Consider the following 14,273-nt stretch of genomic DNA (forward strand, 5'->3'; position numbering starts at 1 on the left):
ACACAGGACAAAGTAAATTCTTCTGGTGTACTGAGGGGGAAAAAATCATTGCTTCAGCTTGTGAAAAATTAAAGCAAATGCCACACCGTCCAGTGGAAGGAGGAATATCAATGATGTAAACCACGGAAAGACTTCTAGATGACTGCTTTTAGGAAAAAGAGAATATGTCATAAGATTTGATGCTAATTCTCTGCAGAATATTTTGCAAGGTGTGATAGAATCATAGAATAGCTTGGGTTGGAAGGGACCTCTAAAAGTCATCTAGTTCCAACCCCCCCCTTCCATGGGTAGGGACATCTTCAACTAGATCAGGTTGCTCAGGACATCCAGCCTGGCCTTGACTGTCTCCAGCGATGGGGCATCCACCACCTCTGGGCAACCTGTGCCAGCATTTTACCACCATCACTGTAAAAAAAAAATTCATCCTTGTGTCTGGAATCAAAGAATTACAATTAGGAGGCTCAGGTTACATACACTTTCTGTGGCAGATGCACAGATGGAGTGTAATGTAAAATGTTAAAAATGGAAAAAAATAAGGAGAAAGGAGAGAAAATTGAGGGTGGAATAGGATGACCAAAAAATTGATATGACAGCATCACATCCTTTCTGATTTTCTGAGTTGCTGTCATTGAATTGTCTTTTAGTTGTTTTTTGTTTCTGTCTAAGTAGTTAGCTCTCTAGTCACTGATGCCATTTGTGTTCATCCAGAAACTCCAGTATGGAGTTTGATATTTGTCAAATTCTTAGACAAAAATATATAAATTAACAGCTGGTATCTGTTTCTTACATATTGTTCTGTAATCACAATGACTTAGTTTGCATGGTGAGCTACCTTGTTTGGTTAAAAAGCATTTTCACATATTAGACTTTAAAAAAGAAAATACTGAAATATATTTTCTGCTGGTCTTATTCACTGATAACTAGTCAGCATAAAAATAATTAATTCAAGTAACGTACTGAAAATTGGACAGACTGTAGTGGCATGTACAATCTGGTGAGGCTGGCATGTTTGTCTTTGATTTGATTTATCCAAGTTACGGAATGATGGTCTGTGACCAATATAATTAAGTACCTTAATACCTTCACTATGCGTTTAATGGCTAGGTGTTCTTTTTTTCTCTAATCGTATAATGTTCTACCTGAGGAAACAGTTTATGACTTATATAAAACTGGGTGTTTCTTTCGACATGCTCCTGACTCAGCACGGCTCTAAGCCCAACTTCTAAAGCACTGGTGCGTACTATAAATTTCTTCATAGGCCAACAGTCTATGCATTTCTTTGCAAAGGAAAGCTGCAAAATTTACTCGTGGTTGTAAAAACTTCCTTGTCTCAAATCCATCTACATTTTGTTTTCCCTTTTTGCACTCCAATGCTTGTACATAAAAACATGCAGAACTTTGCTTTATTTACTTACTGCATAAGTTCTTCGCAAAATGACTTAAAAGGAATCCAGAAAAGGAAAAGGTGTTTGTCGGCGTGCTGAGAGCCCTTTTGATTTTCTTGATGTCCCATTAAAAGGTTTGTTATTGAAGTTAAAGCATGTCAAAATGAAAAACTACAGTAGTCATGCTTTATAAAGTATGACAGTCACAGTATATGTCTTCAGAGGTGGGCAAGAAAGCCAACAAAAGCATAGTTGACATTCTTAGGTATTGTTAAAGTAAAACAGCAAGAAAAGTCTTGAAAAGCTGCTCTCTTGGCAAGTTTGTTGTTTGTTTTTTACTGCAGGGCAGGGGAAGTTGCTTTTAATAACAGTGTTACTGCATCCCTTGAATCAGTTTGTTGAGAATGATTTAAACAAACAACTGACCCAGCTGTTGTGTTTGTGTATCAGTGTGTGTAATTCACTATCATTTGAGATTTGCACATTTTCAGATAAATACAGCTGTACCTGCATTTGTTCAGTAAAATAGGAACCCCACCATGTTCTGCTAATATCAACTCAGTTTTTCTCCTGACTGAAGCATTATCCAGGCAGTCATGCTGAATAATTGCTGGGTAGTAGCCATATTTCTCCAGTTCACTTTCAAAGGGGAGGAAAATAGGACTTCACTTGAATGTAGAAATCCTACCACAATGTCAGTGACTGATCTTCTGCCATAGTTAGCTCTAAGGCTTAGCTTGTCTTCCTGATTCACACAGAGGAAACAAGTTTTTACATGTACTGAATGAAAAATGTACTACAGAAAAAAATACAAAGTACCCAGTCATGAGAAATAAAGTAATTCTTGACATTAATTTTTTATTGTTAATCTGAAAAGTCTTTGTTACATAAAATGGCTCATTAACCAAAATTCAGTGGACTTCAGAGGCTTCGTGCATAGGCCACAGTCCATGAGCTCTACATCCATAGTAAATGTCATCAACTTTGATGGCTGTTAATCGTCTGTATCTACATGATGACTTATTTTCCACATTAAAACTTGTGCAAAAAATGTGTCTTAGCCCTTTTCAGGGAGATGTAATAGAACATCAATAGCAACATCTCAAATTGCAGAAACTAATTTTATTTACAGTTAAGTGAATGTTTTCTAAGTGTATTGCAGAGTGAGTTTGTCTGATCCTACAGGCCATGTCATATTCTCAGGTGGCACTACGTACTCATAAGCACCCACATTATAGAAGGGAGGACAAGCCATGTCAGGACTCACAGGTGCCTTTTGGGAGGGTGGCTGAAGCCAGCACCATCACTTCCTGCCTCACCCTGTGCTGGAGGCTATGCAGGAACAAGGTGTATTTCCACTCTTCAGCTGTTCCAGTTTACAACCCTATGTAACTGAACTCAGCAATGGTAATAGTAAATATCAGCTTGCAACCTAGAGCAGCTGGGGCACATCCATGTGTCTTGTCTTTGTAGGACATCATCCAGTGGAGGAGAGCTGAAGGCGGTATCTGTTTAGACCGCAACAGCTACTACCTCCTCCTCTGTAGAAATGCCACACTCTCCCCTAGGGAGAGGTTCTGTACCAGGTTGCTCACAGAAACTGATGGACAAGCACAGTGTGCTTGAAGGCATGTGCTTATGTGGATCTACGCTCTGGGGTCAGGGTCTGTCTTACCACATTCACTTGTTTGAAGTGTTCTTTTATTTAGAAAACTGTTTGCATTAGACTATTGCAAGCACAGTGTCCAAGCAGTCGTTTGTATTTGGACTTGTTTGTCTCTATCACTGAAGTGATTGGTGATGATGTATTCGAGATTATTTCCTTCCCTCAAAAGTGTTTCTTCTGCAGCTGAATATTCCTGACTTTCTGACATTTCATAGACAACTATAGCGATGGAAGGGTGTGGTTTCTTTCTCAACTAGAGTCCTGTTGCTTTTTTAGCAGAAAAAAAGCAACGAGTTTTACATAAATTTTGGAAGTGTTTCTACTGGAAGCAATATCTGGAGGGAATGATTTGAACTTACCTGCTTTTTGTTTACTGAATGTTTATTTTTTAGAGTTTCAGAGAAATTGAGATTAGTTTTGACTGCATTATCAGTCTTTATTATAATAAAAAGATGGCAAGAATAGGGACTAATGTTAATTATTCTCTGCAGGAAAACTCTTGGAGATCGTTTAAAGCTTGAAGAAAAACTTGGCACGCTGAATGTGTCTGATACCACGGTAGGCAGCAAACAGGCAACATTCAAATTAAAGAAGGTAAGCTATATATGTAGTTTTTTTAAAATAATACACAAGTAACTTGAATTTTTGCATGAAAGAACAGGAACTTTAAAACCGTCAAACAAATGTCCCTCTTTGTTGCTTTATAATCTGCCAACTCTTCTGCTTCTTGCCAAGAGAATGAAAGCCTCCGGTAGTACTCTGTGTGTTTATATCCATATAACTCAGGCAGCACTCATAAAATCTTATGTTCCGGTGGAAAATAATGGCTCCCATCTTTTAATAGTTTATGTGCAGACATACCATCAGAAGCTTGTGACCTTACCTGACTTCTGTGCCAGGACTGATCAGATCTTGATCGCAGGTCCACATGCTGTAGGTAACAGGCTTTCTCTTGCTTGATAATGTTGCTAGGTCTCAGCATGATAAAAAAGCTCCTAACTACCTTTGTCATTGAACTTGTGTAACAGATCACAAGAATTAGCTCTGGTCCTGTTCTACTTGCCAAATTGCATTGGAAGTGTGTAGTTGACTGCTGCCTATCTGCCTTTCCTAAATAGTTTTGATTTCCCATCCTAAGGAATTTTGTAAATCACAGGTGATTAATTTATAGTGTGGGCAGAGTTAATGGCCTGTAGAACACTTAAGGATTTTTTTGGTAGAAAATTGCTTTAGAACTGAGGAAGGGACACAGTATAAAACCAGAAGACTCATACTAATTGATGTTAAGCTGACAAAATGTACTTGAGTTAAAACTGGCTTTCTTCAGGTAAACCTCTATGCTATAGTGTGTTTCTCCTTATCAGTGGTCAGATGTTATTCTCATCAGTAAAACTGCTGTCAAAGAATGGCTGAAAGTAGTTATTTGATTTTACATTGGGTATGCCTGAAAAAAAAATAACCCAGATGTATTGGACTATTTCTATCTTACCTGTTTTACCTGATTATTTTCTGTTTGCAGACATCCTTTTTCATGTGCTTTTGATTCATTTATTGCTGGAATTTAAAATGTGTTGGCTGTGGAATTCCTCTGCAGTGCTGTGTAGGATAACAGTTATGGGGATTTTATGAACTGCTGTAACTGATATGCTAGTGTCTTGGAGCTAGTTAAATGGGCATTGCAGGCTTCAAAAGCACAGCCTTTTTTATAGTAGCTTTAACTTAGAAAGCACAAAACCACAAGGTTTCTTGCAGTTGGTAATGTACAATGAGCTATCACCTTACTAACAGTTTTGTGAAGATTTGGAAGTAAGGTGAGAGAAGACAGATACAGCAGTGCTTTAGAATGCCATTTTTACTTGATACCATGAGATATGCTATAGCTTTAAAGTCTTAAATTATTTTGCTGCTAATGTACATGGATTTTTTTCTTTTAACTGATGTTACTTTATTGAAATATGTACATTGTGTTCATCTGCCATAAAACACCTTTTAAAGTCTAATTAAAAGAAAAATAATGCATCTACAGTGGAGATCTTTTCTCCTATCAACAGAATAGTAAAATAAGACTCACAAGTCTTCTCTCAAATAAACAGACCCTGTGTATATATTCTTAAGTGTCAGGGAATGAAGCAGGGAGAGCTGGAAGAGATAACGCTATGCAGTATGCTCTGATCTCACACTTCTTTTCAGAAGATGAAGAGATGAAGTTGGCAAGCCAAAAAGGGGTTTTAGTGTTCCTATCATCATCAACTTCCACTTTGTAGTGCCATTTCCTTAAAGCATTGGTGTGCTTAGGAGTAGGTAGGAAGATTTAACAGGGGAGAGAATTGTGCTTCAATAGGATAGATATCACTCAACTTTGCAAGTCAGTGGAATTGGGACTGAACTTGGCTGCTGCAGCTGCAGTATGTTACCAGTCTCCTGAATGCCCACCATCCACTGGCAGACCCAACAATGAAAATGTCACTGATATTTCCCAGTTTAGTTTTAAGGGGGTTTTGGTATGGTGTGGTATCCTGGTTTTGCATTTTCAGCATGCTTTATCATAGCAAATACATATTCTAGAAATCCTGCTATTTTATTATATCTAAGTACTTATACTACTAATGAGGTATAGAGGACATTAAAAAAAGCAACAAAATACACAAAAACAAACCACAAAACTTCAAATAAAATCATGATCATTTCATTTTGGTACACTAGCAGTAGGAGTCAACATTTAAATTAAGATTTCCCAAGACTGTTTCAAGTGAAGTCTGGAGGGAGAAACTAGTTACACATTTAAATTCTTGCAGTGAAACAGGAGTCAATAAATTCTATAAAGTCTAGAGACCACTAGCTTTTATTACCAAGATGCCATTATGAGCTTATTGCTACAGATGATAAACTGGTTCATAACTCGCCTCAGCCAAAATGCTGCCTCTGCATGCAAATCTCTAGCTCAAGTTTAAATGGTGCTTTAGTGGGAGATTCAGGGAGAGATGGGCTGGTGTATGAATACTGCTGCTGATAGAATTAGGTGCAGTGGGGATGCAGCTGCATATTCAGTAATTCTTCTATCACACTATGAATGCAGTTATCCTCTGCTGCTAATGAAATTGCTCTAATTGCTGCCTGAGCTTGGCTAGTCAAGTCTGCTAGTTCCAGTTTATGCTTAGTTTGAAGACAAGCCCTAGTCTTCCAAAGAAAATAGTTTATGGCTGTAAGGGCCACTTCATCTATGTGGTGTGTAAATGAAACCCTTTCAGTGTGTTTTTGATGAAGAAGAAAAACATTAGTAGAACATATGCCACAGGTGCAGAGATACACAATTATTTTCACGTGGCAAGTCATTCTAGAATTGCATACGGCATATCCTTCTAAGAACACTTTTTAGAGAACTTGTAGGTTTCAGCAAACTTAAGTAACTGGTCTGTCTTTTTAAAATCCATTTGTGTAAATATTAAATGTGGGAATGCTAGTTAACCAAAGGGGGTACCAAATAGCCTCAAATTGTGCTCTGCTTTCTTAAAGACATTAAACAATAAATTCTGAATAGCTCAAATTGTGATTCACTTTCTTAACAGCACTGAATGTTAAAATCTGGACTGTAATTTTTACAGTCTACTGTTAAACACTGGTTTTCATCTGAAATGCATTATTTTATTCGCTGTTTTTTGCTGTCTTTGTCTTAAGTATTTGCTCTGAGTTACTTGGAATGATAATGCCTAGGGACACTCAGAATTAAGTTTAAGACAAGATAGCATGGGACCATTTACAGTAACATATCCAGATTTCCCTAATGAAATTCTGACTTGATATCTAGATACTTGAACAATGAGGTGATATGTAGGTTTATAAGAACCTGAGTCTATTTTTGTTCTAATATTCCAGTCAGAGCAGCAAAGGAAACAGCAGGAAGCTGAGAAACGACATCGTCAAGAGAGGAAAACCCTTAGGCGCCCTGCTAGTCATCTCAAGAGCAAGCAAGGAAGAGGACGACCGTTTCATTGATTTATGTTATCTTTTTAAGAAATTTAGTTTTTTATTTGAAATGGGGACATTTTTGAACTGGGACACTGTACCAATGTATTTGTATTTTGTTTCATTGATGAACACAAACACCAGAACTTGTGAAACCATGTGTTAATTATTGGAAAGTTTATAAAGGTAAAAGCATTGACAGAGGACACTACAGGTATGGTTTGTTACAGACTCCTGTGTGAACTGTATTTGTGCAGAAATCACCAGCAACTGGTTATTTTGTAACCCGGGATGTTTTCTATATAAAAATTTATGTTTATAAGGCTGCTTGTTTTTTATTTAACTTAAGAGCTGTGGGGTTTTGTTTTCTGAAAACTCTGTGTGTGATCAAGGGTAAATTGCTTTGTCTAAAAACTTAACCTTTACAAGGGCACGACACTTTTCTTTTAGGGTTCCAAAAGGATGACACACAATTGTGTTTTTCAAAAACTGACTTTGGCTTTATTTTCGCGGGTTGCCTTAGTAGCCAGGAAGGAGGTACAAATGGTTGTCAAAAGGGCAGTTGGGAAGGCCTGATTCAGTTTCTTCTAAGGCACTCTATAAGGAAGCCTATCTTGCCACACCGATATACAAAGGGGAATCTTGAAAACATAGTTTTGTTAAGTTAAACTTCATAAATATTGCCTTTACTCAGAATCCTTAGGACCAGGTTTAATACATTTTGATAAGCCAGCCATGTTTCAACATAGACCAAGTGATGTATGTTCACATAATAAACATATTAAGGCCATACCAGTAGCCTCCTGTCCTTCAAAAAGTTAATTTAAATAACTTGAGAAGCTAGAAACTGTATTAAGGAAATGATGGATCTTTTATATGTCTTCTTCTGATTCCCCAAATCATACTTGTTGCTAACCAGGGTACGGCATCTCTTTTTGACTTTTACCTTGTAAACCCATCATTTACATAAGTAGTTCACTAGTTAAGAAAAATTATTTTTACCTTTGAGCCTAAAGGAGTTTTGTTTATTGCTGTTTAAAAGGCTTTATAAATTGTCTTTTTTGCTAAATCCAAGAAACTGCGAACTTTGGATCCAGCAATAATCAGTGAATTTCTGCATTGCTCTAAGTCTTTTTAAGAGATTTGGAGGTTGTTAACTGTTCTGCTTTATAAACCAGAGAGTCTGTTAATGTGCTCTGGTCTCCTGGATAGTATTTGCCATGAAATTTTTGCAGTTACTTCAGTAAAAACCTTAGTTTCTAATAGCCAGATGCTTTTTTTGGTGTGTGTTAGATAATAGAATAATCAGTCACATGGTTAACTTTTTTTCCTCTTCTCCTTTATTTAATTTTACCCACTTTAGTTCCTTGCTTCTGTTTTTAATGATATGGTTTACTTCAAGTTAAAAATGCCTTTTGCACCTGATATTTTCATCTTTAAAACATAAATTGTAACCAAAACCTCTCTGTCCTTGCATTCAGCTAAATGATGAGTCTCATTACCTACTTTTTACCTCTAGCTGTCAAATTCTTGCACTGACCATAAGCTTCTCGTGCTTTCCGTTTAACACAGGACTGTGCAGTACTCCTGTGTCAGTCTCACCCATACTGTGTATCAAGTACCATAATTACTTCTCTGTAGCCACTGAGAAAATGCAATGCAGTTGTGAGTGCTCCAGGGTATGTCCCTCTTCTTGGAATCTTCTCTTTTGGTAACATTCAAGCCTTTTAAAATCCATGCACAGTGACAAGTTAAAATTTGTACTGGTGCAATATCTTTCCCCTGAAGCATTGTGTTATCTCTTAAAAGTTATCTGCATGGAATGCAGGTGTGTTCACTTCATATGTGTAGCTATATTGAGTGTGGAAAGATTAATGGTGGAAACTTGACACCGTTCTGGGTGATACAGGGAGAACTGGGGATGAGGTGGACAGAACTGGCAGTAGAACAGGAACTGGGAGGAGTTTGTTCTTTCTCAGGGTAGGCCTAAATCCCGTTATGTTTGATCAAGAATTAGAAGTGCATTTATGGTGTAAGGCATCCTTATTTCAGCAGTGATTCTCTTGGCTGTCAAGAGCAGTACAAAAAGACACAGTTGATCTGCAGTGTAGCAGTGAGCTAAGTTTAAAATGGTTAACTTTCAGCTTAGAAGTGTACTTCTGTTTTGAAATTCTTCTTACTCACACTGGCTTAGGTCAGTGTTTTGCTTTTCATGCACTTACGGAGTACCTCATTATGATAATACTGATCATATATTTGTGTTGGAGCCTGTATAGTTAAAGGAATATACATGGTACTGTTTGAGAGAAGGCACATGCAAACTGTCTTTAGCACACTGTTTATTTCACATAAAAGAATTTAGGATGCACTTTAAGCAGTGTTTAAGTATGCATCAACTGTGAGATGCTTGGAAAGGTAGGACTGTGACTGTGATTTGCATATTATAGGCAGCAAATGTGGAAACTGGAAGACAGGTTTGATGTATTTTTCATAGCTTATGTTGTTTGAAGATAGTCCCTACTGCACTGGGTTTCCAAAGCACTGCAGGGTTTGCCTGTGAGTTTGCTGTGCTTTTTTGTGCAACATCTAGAATTTTATATATATATATATAATCTTGATAGAATCAGGCTAATTAGAGATAGAAATACAAGTAGAAGGTACTTGGTCATCATGCAAGAATCCTGGAAAACTGGAAGTCGCAGGTAGTATTTGTGAATGAGAGCGTTAAGAGTTGGCCCAAGTAGCTGAATATCTGTGAATGGTAAACATAACTTGACTGGACTGGGTTGTAAATTTGTCTGCTTGTCTTTGCCCAAGAACACCTACCTGCCTGGTGGACAGTTCATGCAATAATTTCTTTGTTAGAAGAAACTCTGGGTTGCTGAGGGTCTGTGTGAGGCTGTGGTGGAGTAGGGCATTTGTGTAAGGTGAAGAGGCAAAGCTGTCTCCATTGTAGGTATAGCTGAATTCATGCTCTACTAGATAACCAGTGAGTGATGCAGAACTGAAGAACCAGGGAGAATTAAGCAGGAGCAGGTCTGCAGTGCCAAAGGTGTTTTCCTGCTGTGGATACATTCCTGAAAGAGGCACACATTACTCTAATACAGGCAGACTGGAGACCCAGCATGTCTCTAGGACAGAAAGCTAGTATGTAATTTTAAAACTCATCAATTAATTGAACTAATTTTTGATCTCACACTCCTTTTTCCCATGAACAGCCAGCTGATTAGAATCAGTTGCATGCAGAAAATCAATTTCCTAGCCTTGATCTGGCTATTAAATGTTTGAATGGGGGTGGTGGTGTTTGTATATTGCTTGCTTTGGTCAGGAGAAGTGATCGGTGTTTGTATTTTGCTAGCAGTGAGGCATGGCTCTCCAGGGTGTCCAGCACTAGAACTCTGGAATACAGGTGAGCTATACTTGGTGGCCTGTGCCCAGCTGCCTAGCACCCAAGAGCTTTCTGCTGAAATAGGGATGAAAATTCCTTGCAAGCCTTGCTTCTGAGGTGTCAGGGAGAAGCAGGAGTGGGCAGCTCTGTGGGGGAAGGCAGGGAGCTCAGGGTGGCAAGGCTGGCAGGGGCAGTGACCTCCATGACAGGAGGTGCAGTCCTCAAACAAGAGCAGCAGTGGGGTGACAGCAATGAGGTTCAGCCAATGGACCAGACAGACAAATTCATAGCAATGAGGCACATACAAAGTCAAGAGAGAAGATCAGGATCATGAAGTACTTGGGCAGGCATGGGCAGACCTACATCATAGCTCGAACAAAGACAGGGTGATGGGTTCCCTGACAAAGTAGGAGCAGGGGTCTGGTGGGGCTGTTGGGAGCTCTTTCTCACACAGTTCCTCTCATAGCAGTCTGGTCCCCAGTTATTTGGCCTTGGTGTTACCAGAGCTGGCCTTCTGCACAGCCAGCCAAAGCCTTAGTAAAGTGGGGGAGAGGTAGCAGAGCCCAGCAGCCCACATAAGGACCTTGCATGAAGTGTGTTTAGATTCCTGAGACTGGTAAAGCAGGTCCTTGAACAGCTACCTGGGGGAAGATTGGAAATTTCAGACAAGCTGACATGCAATGTCATTGCAACTGATTAACTTTGTAATGCAACCAAAACAGGCGTTTGTTAGCTGTCAGCCTGATTACATCAACCTTTTTTCTCAGCACTGCTTCACTTTCTGGACTGCAGGAACTGGTACTGACCCAGTATTGCCATTCCTAGAAGCTGAGCAACTGCTGGGATCCTTTTTGAAGTTTAAGGTTCGTATTCTCATTTTAGAGTGATCAGATGCTGTAGCCTCATGAAACCCTGCTTATTTCATACACAGGAGAATTTAGTGGTGAGAATCAGTTTTAAAATACTCCCTATAAATAAACTTACAGATAGTGGTTAAATGTGAGTGCAGAGATAAAGACCTGGATCTGTTGCATCACCTATATATATACTTCAGCACTTTTCTCACTCCACAAGTAAGAGGTTTTACTTCAGTTAGGCTGTTAATCACTGAACAAACATCAAACCAAAACTATTTGTGAAATGTTCTTTCCAAAATGCTATTGCCAAGCCAAGAAGCATGCTGTGTTCCTGTGGCCAGTGTAATTGTCTGAAATGGAAAGCATCCATTAGTTATACAAAACAAGGAAAGAATGTACTGTACCACACTACTGGTTTTTAATATCTGAGCAAAATGGTGAAATAGGATTTAAAATACTGCCCTGCATAAATAGGAAGTGTGTGTAAAATGTATATACGCATTTTTATACTCATGGGATTCATTTATGTGTTTAGGTTAAGGTAGGAATGATTGAGATTACCAGCTGCAGGAAGGGTTGTGAGGGAGGGTGTAGCAGTTCTCACATTACTCCATCTTGCGCCATAACAGTGTCCTGGTTTGAGTAGTAGCAGTCATGTTTTCTCCTTCTTGGTAGCTGGTGCAGTGCTGTGTTTTGACTTTCCAGCTAAGAACGGTTGCTGATAGCAAGTATGTTTTGAGTTATTGCTCAAATGTTTGGTTTGTTCAAGGCCTTTTTCTGAGCACATGCTCTGCCAGGGAGGAGGGGAGGCCGGGAGGAAGGAGAGACAGGACACCTGACCCAGGCTAGCCAAAGAGGTATTCCATATCATAGCACGTCATACCCAGGATGTAACCGGGAGACCAGGAAGGGCTGGAGCTCTGGGGGGGGATGGAGGAGGTATCGGTCGGTGCTCGGTGGGGCAGGGTGGGGTGAGTTATGGGTCGGTGGCTGGTGAGATGTTGTATTCTCTTCACTTGTTATTGGCTTTATCATTGTTTGTAGTAGTAGTGGCAGTAGTGATTTGTGTTATACCTTAGCTATTAAACCGTTCTTATCTCAATCCGTGGGGGCTACATTCTTTGGATTCTCCTTCCTAACTCTCCGGGAGTTGAGGGAGCGAGTGGGGGAGTGAGTGAACGAGCTGTGTGTGGACTTGGTTTTAAACCACGACAAACAGCCTTGTATATTTGTGTTCTCTGTGCTTCCAGACAAGAAAACAAGAAGTAGAACTGAATCCCAGGAAGAGAGGATGAGCTGCCTTTCAGATGCAGAAGCAACAGCTTACCTGGGGAGGTTGTGCAGTGTCCACTGAAACACTTGCAATGTCAGACTAAACATCTGCAGGAACACCCTGGCTATAGTGGAGCCTGCCATAAGGATGATGAGGAGGAATGGATTAATGAACTTCAGAGGATCTCTCCATCCCGAAGACTGCAAATGTTGTAAGGCATAAGACACACTCAGCATTATTTGACCAGTGTAATTTTCTCTCTTTGTCCCATCCTTTAACTGAATCACTCACTAGTTTTATCTTTTTATCTCTTTCATGAAGATTAAATACTTTTATTGGCTTGTTTCCATAGCTAATATATTTTGTCTGATCTTGGGAAGTATGGGGTTTTTTAGCTGAATGAAAGCACATAAATCTATTAATAAACTTTAGCTCTTGATCATTATCTCTCTGTTTCAAAGCCCATTTTCCTCAACAACTGACTCTTTGTGAAGAACATGAAGTAATTCTGTCACCAAATGAACAATTTATAGTACAGTCTGCAGAAAATAATCAGATTTAGCAGAGCTTGTAGTTTACACAACTGGAGGAAAAAGAATTCCTGCATTTAAAGAGTGTAGATGGATAATTGTAAACCTTCCAACATGGTCCATAAGTCATTCTGTCTGTAAAACTGGGTATTGCTAATCTCCACACCCATTCTTCCACCTATAATTTAGGCATTCTCTCTCTGCCCCATTTGTCTCTCTGGTAACTCTGCTTGTGTTAACTGCATTTTAGTATCACTTCCTTCCTCTTCTGTTTTTTGACTTGGCCTGGGTCCTTGATCCACATGGTGCCTGGTGGCAAATTTCTGTTTATAATGTCACGTTATCTTCTATTTGTACTGTAAGTGCTATTTCTGCATGAAATACTTGTGAGCATCCCATGGACCAGACTAGTTTGAACACTTGCACATGAGCAGAGGTAAATAAGTTATTTCTGTACAAGTGCATGAAGACTGCAGTGACTAAGTCATTCACACTGGTGTAAATTCAGAAATGTATCTGGCTGCTGTTGACAGTGTTTTTCAGTATCTCACTCTTCTTTGTTGAGTGTATTAGACAGTGGTGTGTGTGCAGGGAGTGAAATTCAACCCTGAGCATGTTCAGGAAGGAGTCATTTTTCTCTTGCTGTTTGAAAGAAATAATTGCAGAGATAAGTGCTTGTCCTGGGTTGGACTGGAACAGTTAATTTTCTTCTTAGTAGCTGGTGCAGTGCTGTGTTTTGGATTTAGTCTGAGAACAATGCTGATAACACACTAATGGTTTACTTGTTGCTCAGTAGCACTTACCCTGATCAAGGACTTTTCAGTCTCATTCTCTGCCAGTGAGGAGGGGCACAGGAAACCAGGAGGAATCAGAGGCAGGACACCTGACCCAAACTAGCCAAAGAGGTATTCCATACCACAGCATGTCATGCCCAGTATATGAACTGGGGGGAGTTACCCAGAAGGAACCGATCACTGCTTGGGTCAGGCTGGTACTGGTCAGTGGGTGGTGAGCAGTTGTATTTGACATCACTTGACTGTCTTGGGGTTGCATTCTTCTCTCTTTCAATTATTATTATTATTATTATTATTATTATTAATATAGTTTGTTTCAATTATTCAACTGTTCTTTCCTCAACCCACAGGTTTTACCTTTATTTTTTTTTCCCCCAATTCTCCTTTCCATCCCACCAGAGTGGTGGAGAGGTGAGT

The 14,273-nt window shown here is 39.3% G+C and overlaps 1 protein-coding gene across 1 annotated transcript in view; it reads left to right on the forward strand.

Moving 5' to 3' along the window:
* NOL10 (nucleolar protein 10) overlaps window positions 1–7,809 on the forward strand; it is a 51,878-nt gene extending 44,069 nt beyond the window's left edge. Inside the window, exons 20-21 of the mRNA XM_005146062.4 lie at window positions 3,543–3,645; window positions 6,925–7,809. Coding sequence (XP_005146119.1) covers window positions 3,543–3,645; window positions 6,925–7,044 — 223 coding nt within the window. The 3' untranslated portion in view covers window positions 7,045–7,809. The remainder of the gene's footprint in view (window positions 1–3,542; window positions 3,646–6,924) is intronic.
* The last annotated feature ends 6,464 nt before the right edge of the window (window positions 7,810–14,273 follow it).

The sequence above is a fragment of the Melopsittacus undulatus genome, chromosome 3 (genome assembly GCF_012275295.1).
Source record: "Melopsittacus undulatus isolate bMelUnd1 chromosome 3, bMelUnd1.mat.Z, whole genome shotgun sequence".
NCBI lineage: Eukaryota > Metazoa > Chordata > Aves > Psittaciformes > Psittaculidae > Melopsittacus > Melopsittacus undulatus.